Raw genomic sequence first — 26,707 nt, forward strand, 5'->3', positions numbered from 1 at the left:
GCTCTGCAGGGACTGATGTGGGGACCCCCAAGACCCCCTTCTTCTCTGTTGGTATGAGGCTATGCAAGCTCCCCACTCCCAGCCATACACTGTTGGGGAGCCCATCTATCTGTTGGGGTCTCCCTGTCTAGAGCACAGAGGTGAGAAAGGAGGCAATTCCTGAAAAACCAAGTGTTATCCAAGAGAATATTTATATTATTAGATCAAACGTGGTTTTCCAAGTTGGACCAAATGCTTTTCTCCACAGTTCAGGTGAGTAGTATCTCATGAGAAGAATCAAGCGAGTTCTGCAAAGGAAGGAATTATATTCTGCTTGAACACCTGAGTTCTTTGGCAGCTCTGCTACACTTCTCTGAAAATACCCAGAAGGCAGCTTCTATGGTCTCTTAAAGTGATTGACTCTTTGCAGGTTAACTGAATATGCCTCAGAAAACGTCCGAGGTGGTTAATTGATGTGCCCGTTTTCCCTCCGATGAAGGTTATGGGGGTGGGGGGGAACTTCATGATTGGCTACTGTTTCTTTCATATGCTCTAAATTTCCTTCCCTCTCAGATGCAGCCTGTTTGCACCTGAACCAGCTGTACTAGGAAGAGAAGGATGTATCTACTAGTTCCACTCTTTCATCAGTCAAAACAATGCAGGCAAAAACAATGCATGCCTTTAAAAAAATAGTCTTCAGCTACCTTTCTGGTGGAAACTGACATTACAGCTCTCATTTGTGGGGCTGATCCTCCAGGCAGAGCCAGCCTAGGGCAGTGTGTGCTGGCTCCAGGCCACCCGCAGCTCCGTTACTCGGGGAACTTTGGGGCTATGTTTGGTTGTTCCTTCGTGACACGGGTTCCCTGCTGCTGTGACATGGGTTCCCTGCTGCTGTGACTTTAAGCTTCAGCAGTATGAAAACAGAAACCCTGATCCACTTAGATACATTGTCGGAGTGTGCTTTTCTTTTAGATTTTTCTCTAAAATTTTGTTTTATTAAAATTTAGCTCCTTCGGGTGCCCGGGTGGCTCAGTTGGTTAAGCGACTGCCTCTGGCTCAGGTCATGATCCTGGAGTCCCGGGATCGAGTCCCACATCGGGTTCCCTGCTCAGCAGGGAGTCTGCTTCTCCCTCTGACTCTCCTCCCTCTCATGTTCTCTCTCTCTTTCAAATAAATAAATAAAATCTTTAAAAAAAATTTAGCTCCTTCAGGCGGTTTTCATTTGACTTTGGTTGATTGAGGAGTGAAACAAGGTCAAAGGAATAGATTAAATACAGACCTATATGGTCTTCATTTCTGTATTTGGTTATTACAAAGTGTAGAGGAGTTGAGTCATGAAAAAAGCTCACATGTTTGGAAAACTTTTGGGGGGTGGACATGCTCCAGTTATTGCGTGGTTATCACATTTTATCAGGGCTTCTTGTATGTGTAAAATTATATGTATAAAATTAAATATGTGTTTACCTTCTTTTCCTTATCCCAAAAATAAGTAACAAGCTCTCTTTGAATGAGATGTTCCAGGCAATTCAACCTCACTAGATCATGTAATTAGTGATGGCTATTCACTCATCTATCCTTCATGGACTCGAAAGAAAAATATCTACTGAGTATCCACTATGTTCCAGGCATGTGGTAGGTCATGGACCTGCAGAGGTTAACAAAATCTAATCATAGCCTTTGAAGAGTGTACGGAAGGAGAAGAGTATTCCAGGAAAGATCATGAACATTGTGGATATCTCATTACAGCCAAGTGGTGAGACATGTAAGCAATATACCAGCCTGCATGAAATGCCATCTGTGTCCACGAACCAAAGATTTTGGTTCTGGACAACTTGCACATCAAGTTCAGAGGTCATATCTGACCTTTACCCCACCCCCAGTTTATGGATGCCATGACAAACCATTTTGACTAATCTACAAGGTATTTTTAGAGAACACAAAAGAAAATGTTGTAGGTGTTGGGGAACAAAGAGTGTCAAGGCAGCTCCTCTAAAATATCATTGTTGAAAAAATAATCCAGGTGACCGTAACGTATGGCTAGAATGATCCTAATTGGTGTTTTTGTTTGTTGCCTTTAGAGATTTTCCTTAACGTTGCCCTCCTAATCCTCTCCAGTGCCTGCCCCTTCCAGACATGGCGCCTCCCTGACTTTCTGATTACTGCTTGCTTCTTCCACTCCTATGCTTTCTTCTAACTCCACGTTCCAAATTTGAAAATCCATTTTTTAAAAAAGATTTTATTTATTTATTTGACAGAGAGAGAGCAAGAGCAGGAACACAAGCAGGGGGAGTGGGAGAGGGAGAAGCAGCCTTTCTGCGGAGCAGGGAGCCCGACACAGGACTCGATCCCAGGACCCTGGGATCATGACCTGAGCTGAAGGCAGACGCTTAATGACTGAGCCACCCAGGTGCCCCTTGAAAATCCATTTTTAAAATTTATCTCACTACCTCCCACCTTTTAGATTTCAGAGTCTTTTTTCCCCCTAAACACTTCTTTCTTACCCTCCCTCCACTGACTTGAATAGGGAGTGAGAAGCACTGAGCTTTAGTGCTAGTTCCGCCCCTGTCTGGCTGTGTGACAACTCTGGACAGATGAAGCTAATGAGACCCTAACAATATGGGTCTCAGTAGCCTCATCTGTCATGGGAAGGGGACCAGAATCACTGGTCTCCAGGCTCCTTTCTGGTTCTCTGATCTCAGGGTTCAGTGAATTTTCCCCAAAGAGTAAAGTCCCAGAAGCTTTGTTAATGGTTTTACAGTCATTCTTTGACATTTCCTAAACACATCTTCCTCTCGTTCTTGGGGTAAGACTTGCAAACAGAGCTCTTGGGATCTCTGTGGCCCTTAATCTGTTGGGGCTGTTTGCTCCCTAGAGTTGAGAAAGAGAAAGGAGGGGCGTCTTAGATACTTGCAGACACATGAAAATATTCAGTGCTGAAACCCACACTTTTTTCACTGTCTACTTACTGCTATTCTCCCTGGCATTTTTATCTGTCCAGAAATATAGGTCCTAATACATGCCAAGAACCATTTACAGATGCAGCCACCTCTCTCCAGTACCTTTGAATGGAAGATTTAAATCTCAGACTGTCTGAGTTCCTTTCAATCTAGCCGAAATGTTTAACTTCCTATCTCTGCTTCATCCTGCCTCTCAGGTCTCATTAAAACAAGGTACCACCTAGACCTGGGCTCCTCTGAGGCTCAAACTAGTCTCTTGGATGTATATGGTAATCCGAGGCAGAATCTTTCCTTCTGTTTGAAAACTTTTTCTGGATGTTGATTTTTTAAACCGAAGGTCTCCTGAGGTCCTTCCTGCTGACCGATTTCTCTTCTACAACTTCTGTATGACCTTTTATTTCACATTCAGGCTACGATTCCCGAGACCTTCATTTTTCTGCATGACCCTGACAGACCTAATTCCAACTTTAGTCTCGATGGATGCATAGATAGACCTGCAACTGAGGCCAGAATCCCAGAATATCTAGGAAATGTGAGCTGGACCTCAATGTGGAAACACCTGGCAGAAACTGAGTCCTAGGCAGGCTCAGACATTCTGATATAGTTCCTGAAGAACATGCTCAGGCATCATTCCCTTGTCCCCAGGCTGCTGTTAAATTCATTCTCCTCCTCTGTAAGGTTTATTATCTATGTAATAGATTGTACTTATCCAACTAATATCACCTAACTATTAAGCTACAATTTGGCCAGGCCTCATATAGATCTGTGGGATAGTTTATAAGAAAACAAAAGACATCTCATGTCTTCCAGTATTTTTCCAAGATCTTAAGAGGGTTACAGTCAGAGTGACCGTACATCCTAGTTAACTGGGGACAGTCTCAGTTCATGCCTGTTCTCCTGTTGTCTTTATGAACAGAGCCTCTTCTTACTCTCTAAAGTGTCCCAATTTAGATAATAAATTATACAACCCACCTAGTTTTGGCATTATGTAGGTGTGCTGTAGATGTGTGGCTAAAATCCTACCTCTTCATTACTGCATTCTGCTTAAAGTGGCCCACGTAATTACCTGTCGAACTTAACAAATGACCTAATCACTCATATTACTAAAGCACACTTGGCTTGTGATAAAAAGACAATGAGTGAAATGGGCCTTGCTGAATTTCTTTAACGCCTTATGAGGGGGAAAAAAAGCTGAAACTTCTAACGGTAGAGAATTGGTTAAAAATAATAAACCATTCAATTGAATCTGTTCATGAGAAGATTAGAAAGGAATTTTCCTGATATAATACAAACATGGCCTGCTGTCTTCCTCACCTCCCCTCGCGACTTATACACACTCACACACAAACCTGAGCAGGTTGTCTATGGATGTTTATACAGGCTGATAGATAGCCCTTTATGAATCATGTTCAATCAAGGAGCTTCACATTTATGATCCACTCAGCATATTTCTACATGATGATGAAATTAGGAGCCAGTTCCACCTTTGTCAGAAAAGTAAGTCATTCAGTTGAAAAGACAAATTTAAAACTTTGTTTCCACAAGGATAAATCAAATATTTGAGAGAGTGCAGACTCTGCTTAACTATGATATAATTAAGTGATTATGTGCAACTTAATTATCTTTTGGAAAAAAGACGGTTTTCTGATAATGGCCCATGTTTTATTTACAAGAATTCTGGGACACATCAATGTCAAGAGAAATATGGCTATGTACTGAGTTGGAAAAAAAAACTGCTGTCTAATATTAATAATAATATTAATAATAGCTAAAATTGCTTGAGTTTTCTGAATGTAGGACATCACACAACATTTTATGTGCAGTACTTCATTCAATCCATGGCAACCCTGCCTCAGATATGCTAGGGAGACATTGTGGGATCATATTTGTGGGAGGTCTCAATAGCCTTATCAATGATAAGTAGTAATAATTTTTTCATGGATTTTCCAATGATACATCCTGATGATTCTCTGCTTCGGTGCTGGGAAGTATTCTCATGAGTGTGGATTACTGTATGTGGAGATTATAAATTATTTGTAGTAGTCAGAAGGTAAATAAATGGAGTGATAATAGGTAGGATAGAGTAAGCGTTTTCCCTATAACCACCGTTAGATGATATCTGAGAGGTTGCTAGTTAAAAATATTGTGAATCTGAATGTGAGAATTGAAATATTAATCAGAGGGAAATTGTGTGTAGTATTAAGTGAGAATTATATGTCAAGGCAGAACCAGAGTTTAAGGAGGTGGGTGGGTATTACTGGAAAACCTCAGAAAAATCCCCTACATGGGTCTGAGGCTGTCTTGACACTGCTGTCTCTGATTTTTCCTTCTAAAGGAACAAATCCGTTCAACAAGCTGTGTCTTTTATCTATTGTTAAACAAGGTATGCCGTATTTTTTCAAGAGCAAAGCAAAGCAAAACAAAACAAATCTTCCTTTATTACCTGAGGGAGATGAACAAATAATTCCTGCAAATCTATTTAAAATTTGTTTATAAATCTTGCTTGCCCTGCGATTTATATGTATAAATTATATATATATAAAAATCTAATGGACTCATAATCTAAACAAATTTCTGTTGTTATATGTACCCTAAAGGACTATGAAGGACAAATAAATCTGGGGCCATTTCTCCTGGAAGTTCAAAAGAATGCTTTTCGGTCATGGTGACCCTAATAGAAGAAAGGGTGTCTGCATAGTGAAGGCATATTCTTTTATTAATCGTTCCTGACAGTAAAGGTTTAATAAAATATGTTAAAGAAACAAAGAAAATGAGTCAACTTTACTTTAAAATGTATGATGCTGTTCTGAAATGGGCTCAGGGATTGAATCCCCTAGATTAATTTTCCTTCCTTCTCTACAATTAGATGAGTCTCAAATGTTTGATTGGGACTCTTTTAAGTACAAAGCACATGTAACATGTTTACTTTTTTAGAGGAAGATCAGTTTATAGCTAAATAAACCATTCTGGCATTAGTCTATACATAAATAATATTTGTGTAGCTCATATGGTTAAGAAGTGGTTAAATAAAATAATAGGTGGAACATGAGAAGTGGAATTGATGAATTAATTAACTAATTGGGAAAGGAAAAGGATTCCATGTGAGCTATAACTTTCAAAGGAGAGAACCCTTTACATAATGGAGCAAATCAGAAGCTTTGCTTTCCCTTTTCGAAATTTACTTAAAATAAATACTCTTCTTGCCATGAATAATAAGATACAGAGAGAAATATAATCATGGAAAAATAAAGTTAATCTGGACTAATAAGCTGCAGATAGCATTTGCAGAATATATTAAGCATGAATAATCCTTAGATTCTAGCATTTCATGCTTCTCTGCAGTGGCCAGAACACAGGAATTTTCTCAGAACAGTCTCTCAAAACACTTATTCTCAAGGTGTGACTTTTCAACAACTTACAAATAGAAAGAACTTTGAATTCTTTGCAATTGAGAGTCATCTTCCAACACAGACCTTGTAAGAGATAAATGTATAAAAAACAGGATAGAATAAGAAGTACTATTAAAAATCCCAGATGAACTGGCAGATGCACAGCCCTCAGAAGAAATAAATGATACAAGAAACAAGAATCTAAAATACTATAAAAACACAAAACAGTGGATCCAAAGGGGACATGAGATAAAGTAGCCAATAGGGACAAACTTAGAGAAAATCCAGAAGTTGTGGTTAAGGGTTAAGACTTTAAGTATCCATGATTAATAAGTTAAAGAAAGTTGAGGGAAATACGAAGAAAATGGATAAAGGGATGGAGGATTAGAATAGAGAATTAGAGTCTGTAAGAAAGAATCAAACATTCTAGAAATGCAAAATACAGAATTTGAAATTAAGAAATCTTTTAATGAGTTTAAGAGCAGGTGGAACATACAAGACAAGGTTTGTAGACTCTTTTTCAATAGAAAGTGTTTAGAAGGCACAGGCAGCCAACAAGAGTGGAAGAAACCAAATGCAACATATGAGATATGATATATGATTAAGATCTCTAACATACACACCCCTGGAGTCCCAAAAGGAGAAGAGAGGCACTGGGACAAAAGAACTATGTGAGGAAGTAATGGCCATAACCTTCTCAAATCTAGTGAAAAATAACCCACAGATTCAAGAAATTCAGCAGATTCTAAGCAAGATAAATACCAAGAAAACTTCAACTCTTATTACTCTAAAACTAATAAGAGAAAATCCTTCAAATGGGGTGTGGGGGGGAAACCCATGTTACCTTCACAGAAATACCACTCAAAAACTGTATGCTAGAAAGTTCTGTTAAAGAACTGAATGAGAAAAACAAAACAAAACCTTCTAACCTAGAGCTCTATACAGAGTGAAAATATCCTCCCCAAAATGAAGAAATAAAGACTTTTCACATAACCAAAGTTGAAAGAATTGTTGGTAGTAGACCTATAATAGAAGAAATACTAAAGGTTGCTTTTCATGTCAAAAATAATGGCCCCAGATGAAAAAACAGAAGCACAGGAACAGAAATTCAAGAGTTTATAACTTAAGCCGAAGGAAAAAATGTGACAATAGCAAAAATAATAGTAAGAGGATAAATGGAGTTAAGCTATTATAATCCCCTTACAGTACTTAGGACTTTTACTACTTTTACTACTTTGTTGTAGTCATGATTGTATTTTGTACTTCTAAGGTAATCTTGAATGCAAAATAGCAATGCAAAAATGGATAACAAAAATCGTTATAATAAAATATAATAATAAAATGTAATTTATTAATGCAAAAAGAAGTAATATCTATAGTCAGTGAAGAATAGAAGGATATGACTCACATTTTTTTTTTTTTACTTTTTTTTTAAATACAAGGTTGAACTATTTGAACTAAGAGTTTCTACATTGGGTTTTTCATGTTATTTTAATATGCTCTTAGAAACAACATGTACCTTACTATAGTCCCCGTTTTCTTTGCCATTTTGTATCAGTATGCCCATAGCTTGGGACTACATTTCTCTATTAGTTTGTTTATTTATCTATTTATTATTTATTTATTTTTAGTTTTTAAAAAGATTTGTTTATTTATTTGAGAGAGGGCAAGCAAGGGGAAGGGCAAGGGAGAAGGAGAGGGAGACAAGCTGACTCCCCACTGAGCACAGAGCCCGACGTGGGTCTCCATCACAACCTGAGATCATGACCCGAGCCAAAACCAAGAGTCGGATGCTCAACCGACTGAGCCACCCAGATGCCCCTTTATTAGTCAATTTAAATTACACAGTGGTGTGTATTAGATTCCACCACCTTCTCCATTCACTTGACACAAGAGTTGGTAACACCAAGACATGTAAGTGTGCAGCATGTCCAATAGCCAGAGACTAGCTCATAAAGAATTGGGCCAGCACAAAGATTATTTTTTTTTACCACAAATATGTTCTATCACGTTATTAGATATCATTGGAAGGTGTGTATGATTCTAGTCTACCACTGTACTAAAGTGGACTTGAAAGAAAAAGCAATTTTGATCAAGGTGTCATCAGAAGGCAGTAAAGGGATTTAGATTCCAGAAATCCAAATTTTCACTTCTCACCCTCAGCCCATCTTTTTATTCATTTCCAGTTTTGTAAATGTACTGATTTTTAAATTGTAGCACAAGCCCTGGAAGTGTAGCCATCTCTCTTTTCTGGTTTCTAACACCGATTTTCTGATTCCTTCTTTACAGGCCAGACTTCCATGACTCGCCAAATTCTTGGAGTGATCTATAGAGCATTTAGAAATAGAGATTCCCAAGTTTTGCCTCAAACTTAACTGCATTGTAATCTGTGTGGGTGGGGCTCAGGAAATTTTTGTTTTAAGATATGGAAATCACTCCTCCAGGCTATGTTTGTGTGTGTGTGTGTGTGTGTGTGTGTGTATGTGTGTTTAAGTGCAACCACACAAAAATCTCTACCTACCAAAAACGTACATGTGAAGTTCAAACTCTATTCTGTGAAGCACATAGCAGATCACAGTGCTGAGAATACAGTGGACTTCCCCCAAAAGAGCTGACCCACAGAGTCATGGTTGGGTGAACCTTTACTAAGCATGTCTGTTAGTGTTATTAATGCAACTACATTCATTTACAAATATGCAGCTCACATAGATTTCTAAGTAACTGAGGTTTTCTAAGAATTATTATTCTTCCACCCATTTTCAAGTTTGCTAGAAGATTTCAAGAGTCCAAAGGAAGGCACAGGAGCCAATGTTCCTACTCAGTTACATTGTCTTGGCTTTTGAATAGGTTAATGAGCCCCAGAATTTATCTTTATTTGGGCTTTAGTGCTCACATTCATATTCTACTTTAGTTTTTCTTCCAAAAATAAAGTTTTGAGGGAATGATTTATTCCATAACGCAAAAATCAGAAAGAGACAGAATCCCTGCTTTGTTACTAAGGGAAGAAGGAGCGTCAGGGAAAGAGGAGGACGAGGCATGAGTTTGATGAATGAGAAACGGCTCCCCCAGTGTCATGGACTCCTCTCCCAGGCAACTCCTCACTCACCTTCCCACAGCTGAAGATGGTCTCGTGAGCAGAATGGCTGATTTTCATACCAGCCCAGGTGAGCTCTGAAAGAAGCAAAGCAAGGCATGAGCTGGGCTGTCAAGAGCATCCCACTAAAGGCTAAGGTACTGTACCTTCTCTCTTGCTGACAAACCCACTTGTGGATTAAGACTGCCAACTCTTTTTTACCTTTACTTTCCAGGCAGTAGAGGCAATTCGCCAACATTGAATCACAGACCAAACCTGAAAAAACTTAGCTCTGACCCAACCATGTGCTGGAGTTGCCGATGATCCTTAAAATTAACCTGTTCTGAGTCCTCCTGAAGGCCAATTTTTATGCAGCTGACCTGCCACTGTGCAGCAATGGCGCCACCTACAGCTACAGAACAATGTGTAAGAAAATGACAGGTGCTGGGAGATGGCGGTCAGATTTGGTGGAAAAAGTGGAAAAATGTAATTTTTTAAAACTATAGCATTTTACAGTGTATTTACTATATGCACTTGGTAAGTTTAAGCTATCTTTACATTAAAAGACAGCTCCGCATTTTTTCATTATCAACAGACTGTTTTATTTAAACGTGAAAAAGGGGGACGCCTGGGTGGTTCAGTCAGTTGAGCGTCGGCCTTCGGGTCAGGTCATGATCCCAGGGCCCTGGGATCGAGTCCCACATCGGGCTCCTTGCTCAGCGGGGAGCCCGCTTCTCCCTCTGCCTGCCGCTCCCCCTGCTTGTGCTCTCTCTCTGACAAATAAATAAAAATAAAATCTTTAAAAAAAACGTGAAAAAGGAAGAGATAAAAAATAAAATAAAGAAAAATAATAAATTTGGAATGGACAAATCACAATCCATGTAGTGTGTGAGTCATGACAAACAGACGGGGTCTTGAAGCCAGCAATTGCAGGGGTAGTCTCTTGATTCCTCATCTTCCAGACTGTAGCAGAGAAAGTGGCTTTTAGTCAAGTCAGTAACACTTTATGAGAGTAATTCCTGCAAACCCAGTCTAGAGTTTGCTCCTCCAGCCCTTCCAAAAGTAGTAGGAGTCACCGCAAAACTGCTGTTTAACCTCTTTTGACATAAATTGACTAACGGGTGTTCTGTTGCCTTCAACCAAACCCTAACTATGATGACACGGGGGTGAAATAGGTTAGTGATGGAAGAGAGTCAAGGGGGCCTCTGCTGCAGCTGCCACAGAAAACCAGGTGCTCTCATGGTTGTGTTTCTCCACAGAGGCAGAACGAGCGGCAGAAGTGGGGCCTTTTCCTAAATTCCATTTATGCTCTTAAATAATTATGAGTGACAGTTATGAAGGTAGATACGTAAGTGTAATAGGTGTGTCTCCTAGGTCCCAGGCTGATGGTAGATCGCAGGGAAGTCTGACCTCTAAAGGCATGGAGGAAATGTAGTCCATATCTCCCAGACTGTAATGTGCAGTAAGTTCCACTTCATGCAGGTGGGAATGGAGGTAGTGAGCCAATCTTCAGTACCAGCCTCCCAGGATTTCGGCCTAAAAGTTTTCTCTGTGACTCACCAAATTCTTCTTTGAGAAATTATAAGCTTGATAGAACCATTAGTTTTTTTTTTTTCCAGGGCATGTTAAAATAAATACATGACATCTAAGTTTCAAAATGTTCAACTGAATGCCACCAAAACTTCATCTTGTGTGCCACTGCTGAGCAACCTGGTGCATGAAAAAGTGCGGGCTGTAGATTTAGGTCTGGTACTGCTCTCCCTCTATAAATCTCAGTAAGCTTTGGCCTCCGCTTTCCCAGGAGGATTCAGTCATAACACATGCATATGGTTGCCAGATCAATCACCCAGTGGCTCCAAAAATGATCAACTAATTGATTTTTTCTAATTTTTCAGTTTCTAATATGGTAACTGATCTCTTTGGAAATCTGAAACATTTAAATATATGCCATTTGACAATTATTTTCAATGGGGTAAGCTGAGATGTCACTCAGTAAGAAAACATGGAGCATAATTTATAATAAGCCAACACTGGTATCAGCAGAAAAAAATTCTAAAATTCCTTTCATTTTTTGAGCTCAATGCTTATGACTTATGTACTTTTCTCTCTATATATACATAATATGTGTATATATATATATATAATACTCCAATACGAAGTTTATAATAGAAAGAGAGACATGCCAAGAGATTTCATTCAAATAAACTTGGACATAGGTGGATGAGGATAAATAAGACACTTTCTATGGAAAGAATGTGTAATGAATGCAGATTAGGTATTCTGGTAGAATGAAGACAGCAAGAAAAAGCTATACCACTGTGTTCTGGGAATTCCCAGGCAGAGTATTGCTTTTCATATCCAAGAATCTCCTATTTTGCACCATAAGACAAATGGATTTAAGTCAAAAGGGAACACAGTATTGAAAATTACTCTTGATTCAGGGTTCTCATTGGCAATTTTTTCCACTGATTTGAGAGAAGATTATGTTTTTTTTTTTAATTATGCCCTTCCCCCATATCATGTAATTTGTTTCTTCTCGTTCTGGCTTCAAGTAAATGCTTGTTGCTATTGCATTATAGTTTCAGACATTTAAAGTGTAGGTGTCCTTTCAAATACTTAAGAAAATATAAGTACTTATTATCTCACAAATATGTAATGATGCTGTAGAGGGGAAGTTGAAGTAAACTTTAACTCAGAGAACAAAAATGCCAATGCTAGCAGGTTGGCAAACATGAGTTATGTGAAGAAGAGTACAATAGAAAGTTTCTAAAAGTATATAAAAGCTGAAAGGAGCAAAGAACACATTTAAAAAGATGCTACTGGAGACAGATATTGTATCTAAAGAGAAAATTACTCATAAAGTTTGTTTACATTTCTAAGTGGCTAAAGTTATAAATAAATTATAATAAAAGCATTAGGAAACCTGTGTGTGTACCAATGGTATCACCTTGAGAATTGATGAAACTAGTGTGGGCAAAACTCTGGATGTTGCTGGTAAAGTTAGTCACAGAAACATTTGGCTTTTCTGTGACAGCTAATGCAGAGGTCCCAAGGCTGAGTTCCTCATTTTCCAGTGTTAAACAGTGGATCATAAGTTGTCCATTCTCATGGAATGGCTAGGGGCAGAAATTGTGTGGGTTTGGAGCCAGCAGCAAGAACTGGCTTCCCAGTTCCTCACCTGTCAATGTTGGCTAATTAAGAAAAAAAAAAAAAAAAAAAGGCTTGATCTGTTTAAATACATGAGGCTAGAGTCTATGTGTGTTCTTTGATAAGTGATTGAACCCTAATAGATGCAGGATGACAGAGCAATAAAAGATTAATAATAAAAAATATGAATGATTTTAAAGTTTTGAGGAAGAATTGTGGCCCATTTTCAGAAAATTTAGGGTAAAATCAAGAACCACATGTTTTCTCATTTTAGTGGACTCTTGCCTAATTCTGGGAAAGTGAAGAAAATATCACCAAATTTAGTTCTGTGTGTCTGTGTAGTAGAATGGAAGGTGGGATATTACTGTGAATTTACATAAATAGGATCATAAGAGAATACTATAAAAATTATACAATTTTTTGTATAAAAATTCAGTAACTTAGATGAAACTTAAAAATTCTAAGATTTGGGGCCCCTGGATGGCTCAGTTGGTCAAGCGTCCGACTCTTGATTTCAGCTCAGGTCATGATCTCAGGGTTGTGAGATGGAGCTCTGCGTCGGGCTCTGCACTGAGCATGGAGCCTGCTTAAGATTCTCTCTTTCCTTCTCCCTATGCCCCTCCCCCTCTTTGTGCTCGCTTTCTCTCTCTCTCTCTCTCTCTCTCAAAAAAAATTCCTAGAAAGACACAAACTACTGAAACTGATTGAAGAAGAAATTTAAAATCTGAATAAACCAATAATAAATGAAGAGATTGAATTAGTAATAAAAAAAAAAAATCCCACAAAAAAGCCAGGCCCAGATGGCTTTATGGATGAGTTCTACTAAATGTTTAAAGAGAAATTAACATATTCACAAACTCTTCCAAAAACAAAACAAAACACAGAAAAAGGGGAACAAGTTGATAGTTCATTATACGAGACAGTATGACCCTGACACCAAAACCAGATAAAATAATCACAAGAAAATAAAATCATACACTAGTATCCATTTTTGACTACAGGTGCAAAAATCTTCAACAAAATACTTGCGAACCAAATTTAGTGATATATAAGAATTATGTACCTATGACCAAGTGGGATTTTCCCAGGTATGGAATGTTCATTCAACATATGAAAATTAACAAATACAATACCTCATTTTAATGGAATAAAGGACAAAAACCACATGAACATCTCAATAGATATTACATGAATAGAAAGGAACTTATCCAACCTGATAAAAGGCATTTATGAAAAACCCACAACTAATATCATACTTTATGGAGAAATACTGTTTCCCAAATCAGGAACAATGCCATTTCCATTCTCACTATTTCTATTCTACATTGTTCTAGAGGTTCTAGTCAGGGTATGAGGGGAAAAAAGGAAATAAAAGTCATCCACATTGAAAAGGAAAAATTAAACTACTTCTATTCACAGAAGACATGACCTTATATATAGAAAAGCTTAGGAATCCACAATAAAAATAATCTGAGCAAATAAAGAAGTTCAACAAGAGTACTAGGTACATGTTCAATATACAAAAATCTGTTGTATTTCTACACAGTAGCAATGAACAACCAGAGAAGGAAATTTTTTAAAATTTCATTTATAATTATATCAAAAAGAATAAAACACTTAGGAATAAATTAAGTAAAAGTATAAGACTTGTACACAAAAACTATTAAACATTGTTGAAATAAATTAAGGAAGACAAATAAATAGAAAAACATCCCATGTTCATGGACTGAAAGATTTAATATTGTTGAAGTTGCAATATTCCCCAAATTGATGTATGGATTCAGTGCAATCTCCATCAAAATTTGAACTGCTTTTTTTTTTTTTTTGCAGAAATTAAAAAAAGAACATCTTAAAATTCATATGCAAATGCAAGGGAACCAAAATACCCAAAACAATCTTGAAAAGAAAGTACAAAGCAGGAGTACTCATTCTTCCAGATGTTAAAGTTTATTATAAAGTTGCATTAATCAAGACAGTGTGGTACTGGCATAAAAACTGACATATACATCAATAGAATAGAATTGAGGGTCCAGAAATAAATCTAAACATTCTTGGTCAGTTGGTTTTTGACAAAGGTGCTAAAACCATTCAATGAATGAATGAATAGTCTTTCAATAAATGGCACTGGGACAATTGGATAGCCATATGCAAAAGAATGAATTTGGACTTCTACCTCAAAATGGATGAAAGTTCTAAATGTAGTAGCTAAAACTCTAAAACTCTTAGAAGAAAATATACATCTAAATCTTTGTTACCTTGGGTTAAGCATGTTTTTTCAGATATGCCGTGAAACACAAGCAACTGAAGAAAAAATAGGTAAATTGGACTTCATCAAAATTTAAATATTTTGTATCTCAAAAGACACTTAAGAAAGTGAAAAGACAATCCACAGAATAGGTGAGAATATTTGCAAATCATAAATCTAATAAAGAGCTAGATTTGAATATATAAAGAATTCTTTCACTTCATCAATAAAAACCTAAATAACCCAATTAAAAAACTGAAAGGATTTGAATCTACATTTCTCTAAAGATGATATACAAATGGACAAAAAGCACACAAAAAGATACACATTAGTGAAATGCAAATCGAAACCACAGTGAAATATCACTTCACACTCACTGGGACATCTATGATCAAAAAATTGGAGAATAACAAGTGTGGTGAGATTGTGGAGAAATTTGAACCCTTGAACATTGCTGTTGGAAAGGAAAAAATGTGTAATTACTGTGAAAAACTGTTTGACAGTTCCTCAAAAAGCTTAACATAGAGTTACCTTATGACCCAGCAATTCCATCCTAGGTATATATCCAGCAGAATTGAAAATATATGTTCAAACAAAAACTCATACATGAATGTTTATAGCAGCATTATGCATACTAGGCGAAAGGTAGAAAAAGTGTTCATCAACTGACAAATTGATTAGAAGTGGTATATCCATTCAATGGAATATTATTCATCCTTAAAAAGGAATGGGCTACTGGTACATACAACAACATAGTAAACCTTACAGTAGTCTCTCCTTGTCTGGAGTTTTGCTTTCCATGGTTTCAGTTACCTGTGGTCAACAGTGGTCTGGCAGCAGATGATCCTCCTTCTGAAGGTCAATATTAGTCTAACACATCACCATACCTATGTCATCCCCCTCACTTCATCTCATCACAGAGGCATTTCATCATCTCACATCACCACAAGAAGAAGGCTGAGTACAGTACAATACGATATTTTGAGAGAGAGACCATATTCACAAAACTTTTATTCCAGTATATTGTTATAATTGTTCTATTTTGTTATTTGTTATTGTTGTTAAGAATAGGCTGAAAAGGCAAATAGGTGCCAGAATAGGGAAACCCATGGAGACAGAAAGTAGATTGGTGGTTTCCAGAGGCTAGGAAAGGGCATAGTAGAGAGTGACTCCTCTTGAATACAAGGTTTTGATTTGATGTAATGAAAATATTCTGAAATTAAACAGTGGTGATGGTTGCACAATTTTGTAAATATACTAGAAACTATTGAATTTCATACTTTTAAACGGTAAATTTTATGCTATGTGAAATGCATTGCAAAAAAAAATACCTAGATGTCTTAAAAGCAAAGGCAATTTTTTTTTGCTAAGCATTAAAAAAATTTTTTTCACTGTTATTGAAAATGAACCAAATCTAACTCTCTACACGCCTCGTTAGAGAGTTTCTTCCCCTTCTCAGTCAGAAAGAAGTTATGTACGTCAAGCGTTTCAGTTCCCAGAAAGAATATCTTGGAATAAGTGAGTTCTCAAAAACATTTCAGAGGTAGAGTGGGCAAGCAAGGAAACTATTATCAATGTAATGAATAAGTGTTTTCATATGCATCCTGGTGTTGGTACATTTACATAAATGTTTTCTTAATCCTTACAACAGCATGATATTTTATTACTTTATTTATGTATTATATTACTATAATTGTATATATTTATTTATTACATTTGTTATAATCACAGAGAATGCAAGAAAGTCTACACAGTAGGATGTAAGAAGGGAAGAGCTGATCCAAGAAGTCCTAATTGGAAGACTGTCAGTCTTAATTTGAAGATCAAACAATCATGCATAAAACATAAAGGGAAAACACTTCAGAAAAATCTTGAACAGAATAATAGAAAAATAATTGAAATAGCTAGAAGATAAATACAGACACACACACACAACACATCCAAAGAAATTTTCAGGGCATACAAGCTCAATATCCCACAGATCAGCTTCTGACTAAAAAGTATTAAATAATTTTAGAAAATATGTCTGGTCATTTAAGGCCTTTTTCCTTTCAATTTATGGTCAGTTCTATCATGGCTTATTCCTGATGCCTATTCACTGCCATCTCCAACATAGTCCTCCTCCTCTGATTCCAAACCAGCTGATTTCTCTGTAATAGGTGTATTGTTCTCTTCAACCTGCCCATTTTACCTGAAATTTTTCTCCCTTTCTTATACTAGTACAGGCTATAAGCTCCCAGAGTGAGCACTTATTTTGTGTTGTGTGCCTAGCGTTTTAACCACCATAGGCACTTGATAAATACATACTAAATTAAGGAGCATACATAAAGGACAGCTTCACTATTTTGGTAAAGTGATACGAATTCTAACATCAAGGACAACTGTAATTTAAATCTACTTGCATTCTAATACCAAATATAAATGGCTTTATCTATTTACTATACTTTCCATTGTATTTTTTCCAAATGTGAGGCAATAAAGATTTATAACATGAGAAAAGTAGTACTTCAATTTTAGTGGGCAAAATAAGAATATCTACTTTTGTTTTAGGTCTTGAGCTTTATACTCTCAATGATCTGTAAAAGTAAGGTAATCATCAGATAAAAAACCCCAAACAGATATTGGAGATAAAAAATTGCTTGAATTATTCCAATTTAAGTTATTCATTTACCTAAATTCTTTTATTTTTATTATGAAGCCCAACTTCCTATTCTTTTGACCAAAAGTAAAGTGTAAGTATAGTATGACTCTTTTATTTTCATTTAATTATGCGTTTACTTTTTGTTGATGTTATTTGCTTGTTTGTTTTAGAAAAGCATGTTTCTGGAGAAATTTAGTTTTAACTGAGTAGGCATTTAAATTAAATCTACACAACATGGTACATATTTCTGTTAACAACAAATTATAAATAAGTTTAATATTTGCAAATGGAGTAACCAGTGACTCAATGTTTAAACTAACTTCCTGCCAACCTAGGAAATAGAAACTCTGTAGTTAGAGTTAATTTTATTAATTTTAACTTTATTTTATCTAAAGCAAATAAATTAATATGGTATAATTTAGCTGTTTCTCTCCGCCCTCCCCCAGTAAATAACACCTTCTTGGATGTGATTCAACCGTATATTCTTACCCTATCCCTCTTGTGACACAGGCATGTACTGACGAAAGACCAGCTAAGGATGAAGATGTCATCTATAACCATGGAAACACACAACGTTAACCAGTTCTCGGGCAATCTTAAAGCTAACATTTCTCCTACAGAATGTTGAAAGCCTCAGTGAGATTCCAGTCTCAGAGGACCTTATTCCCTGCAAGGTAAGGGCCTCAAAAGAGAAAAAACACCCTCTTCCTTTTCCACCCAGTGAGGTGATAAGGAAGAGGTGGTGTCCAGAGGCTCAGCCACACCAAATTTTCAACCAAAGCAATGATAGCAGGTAACCCAAAATCTCATCCCCTCACAGAAATCTGCCCTCTCAACGTTTCCCGTGCCACATTGCATGCACACTTCCCACCCACCTCCTGTAGCCACCCCTCTTATCTGTGTCTGAAGGTGGAGGGAGAGCCTTTCATATCTACTCAAAGAAAATCAGATCTATTCCTCCTGTTTTCTTCTGCTTTCTCAATTTTTCCTATTATTAAAAATAGAACAGCTCCAAGTTCTCAGGGTTCACAATAAGACTGCATTTTCAAGTATAAACAATTATTTTACAGGCATAAATATGTAAATTTTGCACATTTTATAAATTCTTGCTTTATCATGTTCTCAAAAGTTTTGAAAATGGCTATTTGGTAAAGTTATGTGTATCTACTTGTTTTCAAGATGATCAGTTAGTTTTGTTCAAAACCCGTTCTATGGACTAATAACTAATGAGTAGAGCTACTATCTTGTAAATGCAAATTTGGCATATAGAAGTCACTCAACAAGGGGCGCCTGGGTGGCTCGGTCGGTTAAGCGTCTGCCTTTGGCTCAGGTCATGATCCCAGGGTCCTGGGATCAAGTCCCACATCGGGCTCCTTGCTCAGCGGGGAGCCTGCTTCTTGTCTCTCTCTCTCTCTCTGATAAATAAATAAAATCTTAAAAAAAAAAGAAGTCACTCAACAAATATATATTAGATGGATAGATAAATGGATAGAATAAAAATGTGATGACTTCATCCTCATTGGAAAAAAGAATTCAGTTGACATTGTGATAAAATGGCCAAGGTTACCTGAGGGGAAAGGAGTAAACAAGGATAGAATGGTCTAAATCGGGGTGCTAGCAGCTCTGTGCCTTGAAGGACATCCTCTCTTTCTGTAAACTCACAAAGAGGACAGCACCTGGATGCAGCCCCTCTTCAGGCCTCCTGCATACTACTAGCCAAGATCTCTAACACTTTAAGAGACAATAAGGACACACAGAGTAAATTAAGGAGACATCTGAAAAACACAGCTGCTATTAAAGGATGAAGGTAGAATAACCAATCTATGTAGTCATGTAAAATAAATGGAATGAGGAGATCAAGAATTTAAAATAAGCATAACAGGGGTGTGTGGGTAGCTCAGTCAGTTGAGCATCTAACTCTTGATTTCGGCTCAGGTCATGATCTTAGGGTCTTTAGATTGAGGCCCGCATTGGGCTCTGTGTTCAGCACTCAGCACTGAGTCTGCTTGAGATTCTCTCTCTCTTTCTCCCTCTGTCCCTCCCCCTGCTCACACACTCTCTCTCTCTACAAATAAATAAATAAGTAAAAATAAAATAAATAAATAAAATCTTAAAAAATAAAATAAGCATAATAAACATGCTGATGATATGAAAAACAAACTGGCAGTTACAATGAAAATTCAAGTGGATATGCTCAGTATGAAAAATGTAAAATTTGAAATAAAAATATCATATGCCAGGATCAAAAGGCAGAGTAGATAGAGAAAAAGAACAAATTATTGAGCAAGAATATCAAATTAAGTAATGCTCCCAGAAGATATCAAGGAAGTTTAAAGAGATGAAAAAAATCATTAATGAAAAACTGAGTGAAATGAAGAGTGGAAGTAGAAGTGTCAAAGCCATAGAATAGAAATTCTGGAAGAAAAAACAAAAATAAAGGGAGGGAAGGAAATATTTGAAGAAATAATAACTAGAGCTTTCCAAAAATAAAGATGAGAATCCTCAGACTGAAAGTACTCAAAGAGTACCAAAGGAAAAGAAAATACACTTCTAAATACATGGCGGTAAAATTTTATGCGATCTAAGTCCAAGAGCAAATTTAAAAGATGCCGAAGAGAAAGAAGATACCTCAGGCTAACATCAGAATTCTAAACAGCTACATTGAAATAAAACAAAACATCACAGATTTAGATGTAGTGAATGAAATGAACTGAGAACTTAGACTTTTATATCTACCTAACCACCGTTTAAGTATGAACACATGACTAAATATGTTCAGGCATTCATGTACTGGATATCTTCTGTTTGTCCACCTGGAATCATCCCCCTTGCATCATTCTGCTCCACGCCTGGATCAAGGCGGCTCTCTTGCCTCTCAGCTATGTTTGGGGAATGGAGACCACTTGCGGATCAGAGGAAGCATGAGTCAGGTTAGTGCATTTGTGCTCATGGCACTTGCCATGAGGAGTAGCATGTGCTGGCTCACACCTCCACTGACAGTCACAGCTTCAATAGGTGGCTCCCTATGCACAGATCTTTCACTGTCTCTCAGTTTCTTCTTTTTCTCCTCCTGTTCTTCCTCTTCTTCCCTCTGCTCATCCTCCATCTTTTTGTCTGCCCATCAGGCCTAAGGATGGGAACACTGCCTTGCTATCATTAGCAGCTGGTACTGTACCAATCCTTCTGTTTTTCTGTACCCTGCTCACTCCTTTGTAAATTGTCCCTTTATTAATGTCACCTCAAATTACTCAGTTTGAGTGTGCCATCTGTCTCCAGACAACACTCTGAATAATAAACATAGCCTCAAGAGGTTTGCCATACAAACGTACTTTAGGAAACACTTGTGAAGGAAATTTTTTGGGCTCCTCTTAAATATATGAGGAATAAAGATAAGTAAATTATCTACTTTTAACTTCAGCAATCTATTTCTAATTTCTTAGAGTTTTATTAACCCCAGTTTTTCCTTTTGTAGCATGTTTTTTTGATGGTTTTATAAAAATAATATCTTCTTACACCTCTGTGAGAATAGTACTAATTAAATGCATTTCTAAATTTTCTTTTTCTATCTTGAATTATTTGATTATTCTAGAGTTAGTTTTCTATCTCTATCATAGTCTCCTTCCTTCATTTTTCAGGATGTTCTAAAATGTCTAACAATCCTTTAAGGAGGCAGAAATGAGAACTGACTGAGAGCTCCATGAACATGGGCTGATGGTGGCAAGTGGCTGGTTCTGATTAGGCTAACTGAGTGTGGATTCATTACACTAGGGCACTCTGGCATTCCAGAACCCTGTGGTTTCTGCCAATAGTCACACTAATTGCTGTAGCTCTCCAATTTCATTCAAAAGGAAACCTGTGTGTTTGTGGGGGGGGGGAGGAATTGTCAAGTACTGAGAATTAAACACCTTTGTTATGGCCATTTTGTACATGGTGAATAATGGGATGGACTGGGGTTGCTAACCTTTCTGTAGACAAATCATCAAGGAATTCCTTCCCTTTTTCTCTCACTCTCCCTCTCAGATACCCTCTAAAAGATCCCAAGTCTCTCTAGGATTCTGCTGAAGAGAGTAATTCCTTCTTTTTGCTTTGGTCTTCCCTGGGTGTATTCTAACCTATAACTTCCACTGTTTTTCTTCATGATTATGATGTTCATAATCAACATCTAAGTTATGTTTTCAAGAAATTTATTGAAAATTCTCATCCACAGTGACTACCCTTTGTTTTTCATCGATGTTGTGGGTTTGTACATTTCATTACTCTTTTGTTATCATTCTGGTAGGATTTCAGCAAGGAAAATAAATATGTTCACACAGTCTGCTATCTTAAATAAGAAATTCTTTATTTTTGAACCCATTCAGGCTGGTGGAGTTTAGAGAAAAACTGTGACACTTGAACATCTACTCCCTACAAAGAGGAGCTATAATTATAGGTTTCCTGGATGATCTTTTTCATTGAGATCTCCTTTTTTAAAACTACCTTTGCCAGATCAAAGATTTCTTTTAAAAATGGTTTCGGGGCACCTGGGTGACTCAGTTGGTTAAGCGTCCAACTCTTGATTTCGGCTCAAGTCATGATCTCAGGATCATGAGATTGAGTCCCACATGCTCAGCATGGAGCCTGCTTGAGATTCTCTCTCCCTCTCGCTCAGCCCCTCCCCATAGTGTGTGTGCATGCACTCTTTCTCTCTCAAAAAATAGTAACAATAAAATAAAATAAAAATAAAAATTGTTTCTTCATATGTAGGTTTTCCTGAGTTAACACAGTTTTGTAAACATAGCAACAGCCCAGGCATCTGTCATGGTGACCAGAAACCAGTGGAGTTGGCACAATATTTCACTTACTCCTGTCTTCTCAGGATTCTAAATACACAAATTGGAGTATGTCCTTTTATCTCATTTCTTTCTGATTTTTTTCTTTCATAGATGAATCATAATCTCAGTTCTAGAAAACAAAAATCTGAGTGAACAAGAGGACAAAGGGCCTGAGATATAAACCAGGAAGGCTGTGCATGTTTTTAAAGTACATAGATCCACCTGATTTTATGACTTTCTTCCCCCTTTTCTCTCATTTGCCAACCAACCTTCTTTAGCCTCATCTGGTTCAGAGTAGAAAGGATTTTCTTGATCTTGAAATGGAAATAGGGTGTCTAGGTCTGACACATAGTAGGAACTCCAAAAATATTGTTGAATAAGTGAATAAAGAACAACATCTAAAAATATGTAGCCAATCTACACTTTTTCATGGGTGGGTCTCTTTCAAAATTCGAAGGACTCCTGTATTAAATTATATTGCCACCTTGGTCAAAATAAGTCATCCATATATATGTGCATCCACTCTTGATATCTATTCTTTTGCAATTGTTTATATGTCTATCCGTAGGCCAATGCCATGCTCTTTTGATTATTGTAATTTATAATTGGTCTTCAAACAAGGTGGTATATGCCCTGCAACTTGGTTCTTCTTTTTAAAACATATTTGGACTTAGAAATTAATCTTAGTCAAACTAGCATGCATAGTGCTAATGTCCTGATCCATAACAAACTATGATAAAAGAGGTGATTTTTTTTTTGCTTTTGTTTTTGTTTTTGTTTTGGTAGAGTGGAAGAAAAGACATAGCTCTTTTTGACATAATGATCAATAATGAACTAAAAGGCTTAAAGGTCTGAGCAGGGATGCATATCTTTTCACTGATTTCATAGACATTTTACCCAAATGCTAATGAATGGTTTTAATGACTAGCTTTCTGTACCCCTCCACAACCCTACCTCTTGGATCCAAAGAGACCTTTTCAATTCTCACTTCAAGCACAAATTAAGGGGAAATCAGATGGAAAAAAAATGAGTGACAGCCCAAGGCAAAGGAAAAAAAAGGGGGGGAGGAAGCAGATGCCTGGGTGGAGGACAAAGGCCCTAAGAGGCTCAGGGGCCTGTGAAGTCAGAGGAAAGCAAAATAAAGACCATTACCACAGCTCCTTTTGCAAATCGAAGGTGAACTCTCTCTGGGCTCCACAAGCTGTGTTACAACTTCGTCAGGACTCAGTGCCCAGACTGGACTCAGAGCTGATTTGGCTAATTGTATCAGTTTCTCGATAATGGATTGGACCAGTTTTCTCTTCCAAACCTTTATAACAGAGTAAAAAGATTGCATGTTTAAAGGACAATTTAAAAAGTGCTCTATTGGGACACCTGAGTGGCTCAGTCGTTAAGTGTCTGCCTTCAGCTCAGATCATGATCCCAAGGTCCCGGGATCGAGCCCCGGAATCGGGCTCCCTGCTCCATGGGAAGCCTGCTTCTTCCCCTCCCGCTCCCCCTGCTTGTGTTCCCTCTCCCGCTGTGTCTCTCTCTGTCAAATAAATAAATGAATAAATAAATAAATAAAATATTTTTTAAAAAATGCTCTATTTTTGTTTCTGAAATGTCATTAATGCAAGGTGAGGAGGGGAAAGTCTTTCATAGAATGGACATTTTAGAGTAATTATTTAAATTATAATTTAATATCTAAATGTTTTTAGATCAAGGTGTGCAATGCTTAAGAATTTTAAAAATCTCTAATCTTAATAATTAAATGGTCAGTAACAGTGTTGATTTATCCATTCTTCATTAAGTTATATTTGGAGCATGTGTACACATCAAATTTAGGAAGAGTCAGATGGATATTTACTGATTAAATAAGGATAAGCAAAATCAGAGAATTTGATTCATATTTAATGGCTTAATGATTTGATGACAATTATTGTTTTGCCACAGGGTAGCTAGTCATAACAGGAGGATGCACACACATAACCCATAATAAGTCCATTTCAACACAAACCAAATCATCAGGTTTCTTCTCTTGACTTTGTTAATTTTCTTGTGTCATATTGCCATTTTTTCTTAATACCACACAATGTTTCGTTTTTGTTTCTTTATCCATGTTTATCTTGACACACCTATAAAGTTAAATGTCTGTATTTTGAAAGATCCCCATGGCCTGAGTTCTCTGGTTCCCAAACCTTGAAGCTTCACAAGTGAAATACCGTGAGAATTCGTGAGCTTCTCTTCCTTTCTGTCCTTCCTGGCAGAAAGAGGAAGTGCTGGAAGACTGGAGGCAGAAGAAACACCTGAGCCAAGAGGCTGTGAATGGATTTTGGGAACCTCAGATGTTAAAGGGGAAGTGACAGGGCCCTGGGACATGGTCACTGGTTCCATGACATTTGAGGGTAAGAAGAGAAGACTGGAAAGAAGAGCGGTTAAGCTCAAGGGAGATTTAGGTCAGGGATAGGGGTGGGGAACTCTGTTGTTCTTCCTGGCCTCGCTCTCTTGGGGGTCAGCCTTGAGCACAGTAAAATCTCATGGGCTTGGAGCTGATTCTCTCTCTCATCTGCTAACTACATCAGAAAGTCCTTTTATATAACAGTCTTTCATCCCACCAGTAAAATAAGGGGTTTAAAAATAGAAATAGTTGAGATAGTTAGACTGGCCTACGTCTATTACAGTCAACCTATACATGAGGATCCCAGAAATATCCTCCTTTTGATGAGAGGAACCAGCTACCAACCAGGCACAGGTGGAAAGCTGGACTGGGTTACGGGCCACTCTCAGGAAGCCAAAGGGAACAGAAAGGGGAGGCCTGGAAAATGCTTCAGAACGTGAGGGTGCTTTAGAGTACAAAGGGCTGGCAGTGGCCCTGAGAGGCAAAGGAGGCACCACACCAGTTTACACAGGAAAATATAGAGGCTTAAAGTGGCTCAGTACCTTGCCAGTCATCACGGCAGTGGTAGCTGGTAGGGCTGTAAGAAGCTCAAACCCGGCATCTGCCTCTAAATCTCACCCATCTGTCATTTTGCGGCTTCTCCATCTTCTTGGACTTTATGATTATTGGTCAGACCTCATTTGCAAGAGACTGTATCACCAAGCTCCAACAGTGCACTGCAAATTACATTACTGTATTCAACTATTAAATTATTCAAGAAAGAAGGTATAATTTTTAAGTTATTTTCTCATGGAATTTAGCAATACACAGAAAGTCACCTTACAGGGGTGCCTGGGTGACTCAGTTGGTTAAGCACCCGACTTTTGGTTTCGGCTCAGGTCACGATCTCATGGGTCCTGAAATGGAGCTCCCATCGGGCTCCTCACTCAGTGGGGAGTCTGCTTGAGATTCTCTCCCTCTGCCCCTTTCCCCCACCTCTCTCTCTTAAATAAATAAACAAATCTTTAAAAAAAAGAGTCATATTACATTGACTGCATTGTGGGGGAAACATCTATTTCTGTACTGGTTTTTTTCTTAAATCCACTTTTATGATCTAGAAGGATGGTTTACTAATTTTTCAAAACTGTGTTTTCATGTATGTTATATTTTTTATGAAAAAATGATTTATTTCCTTCTTTTTATCATTCCAAGAATAGAAAATTATTTACCCTTTGCTCAAAATAATTTTCTCTTCTGAGTAAGCTATGAATGATACTAATTATGAAGACCTTGTTATAATTAGTGCCCACTGCCTAAAGCAGAATTCTCAGAAAGTTCAGAATTGAACAGGGCAAGATGTCATTTGAGATATTTTTTCTCCTCTCGTTGTTCACACAATTTGACTTCAATTTTGCCATCACTGAATGCTTCTCCTTTGGTCTCTTCCACAGGATTCTCTCTGCGGGAAAACATTGCTTTCTTCTGCATCATTGTTATTCCTGAACTTCCATGCCTTCGTGCTGGAGATAAGGTTTCTTTTACTATGCAATAACAGACTACAGATAAAAAATTTTTTTTGAAGTTTTCATTCAGAAATGCATAAACAATGGGATTACAAATGGAATTGGAAAATCCAATTATTTGCACTATAGCAAAAATCATCTTGATTGTGACATCGTCATATTCCTTTTCAAAATTGCCTGAAATAAAAAGTAATAGTGTAGACTGCATTATGTTCTAGTGAGCAGAGAGTAAAATTTCTGTTTATCATCTGTCTTTACCGAACGCTTCAACAAGTGGCTAAAGGTGTGAGAAAGTCTCAAGACAATTTTGGGAAGAATCATCTGATTTCTGACGAAAAATAAGTCCTGTGATGCATCCTCATTCTTAGAGAGTCTTGGCTCGCAAGCACAACCTGGCACTCAGCACATATTAGAGGGCTGACAGCATTTCCACTGGATTCCAAGCTTCATGTAAACTGGAAGCAGCGGTTACCATTCAAATGTTTGCTTGTGTTATGGAAACACAATCACCTGAGAATTATGTTAAGTCTCAGATTATCAGAGGTGATACACTGATGGTCTGGCTGAAACCCTAGGTGTTATC

General features: G+C 37.4%; 1 protein-coding gene and 2 long non-coding RNA genes across 4 annotated transcripts in view; 2 read left to right on the forward strand and 1 right to left on the reverse strand.

The window, feature by feature from the left end:
• LOC112826191 (uncharacterized) overlaps positions 1-1,064 on the forward strand; it is a 45,815-nt gene extending 44,751 nt beyond the window's left edge. The window contains exons 3-4 of the long non-coding RNA XR_003208865.2: positions 248-409; positions 553-1,064. This is a non-coding gene — a long non-coding RNA (uncharacterized lncRNA). The remainder of the gene's footprint in view (positions 1-247; positions 410-552) is intronic.
• A 7,846-nt stretch (positions 1,065-8,910) lies between these two features.
• LOC112826028 (uncharacterized) lies at positions 8,911-26,112 on the forward strand. 2 transcript variants are annotated; one of them, XR_003208829.2, is made up of 4 exons: positions 8,911-9,489; positions 9,634-9,824; positions 17,942-18,224; positions 26,053-26,112. It is a non-coding gene; the product is annotated as an uncharacterized lncRNA (long non-coding RNA). The 2 variants fall into 2 exon arrangements; XR_012378023.1 differs by lacking the exon at positions 26,053-26,112 and having other exon boundaries at positions 17,942-18,680.
• QRFPR (pyroglutamylated RFamide peptide receptor) overlaps positions 24,132-26,707 on the reverse strand; it is a 43,985-nt gene continuing 41,409 nt past the window's right edge. Inside the window, exon 6 of the mRNA XM_025874108.2 lies at positions 24,132-26,301. Within this exon, the coding sequence (XP_025729893.1) occupies positions 25,961-26,301 (341 nt within the window). The 3' untranslated portion in view covers positions 24,132-25,960. The remainder of the gene's footprint in view (positions 26,302-26,707) is intronic.

The sequence above is a fragment of the Callorhinus ursinus genome, unplaced genomic scaffold, assembly GCF_003265705.2.
Source record: "Callorhinus ursinus isolate GAN/ISIS: 27379988/994484 unplaced genomic scaffold, GSC_fseal_2.0 scaffold4, whole genome shotgun sequence".
Taxonomy (NCBI): domain Eukaryota; kingdom Metazoa; phylum Chordata; class Mammalia; order Carnivora; family Otariidae; genus Callorhinus; species Callorhinus ursinus.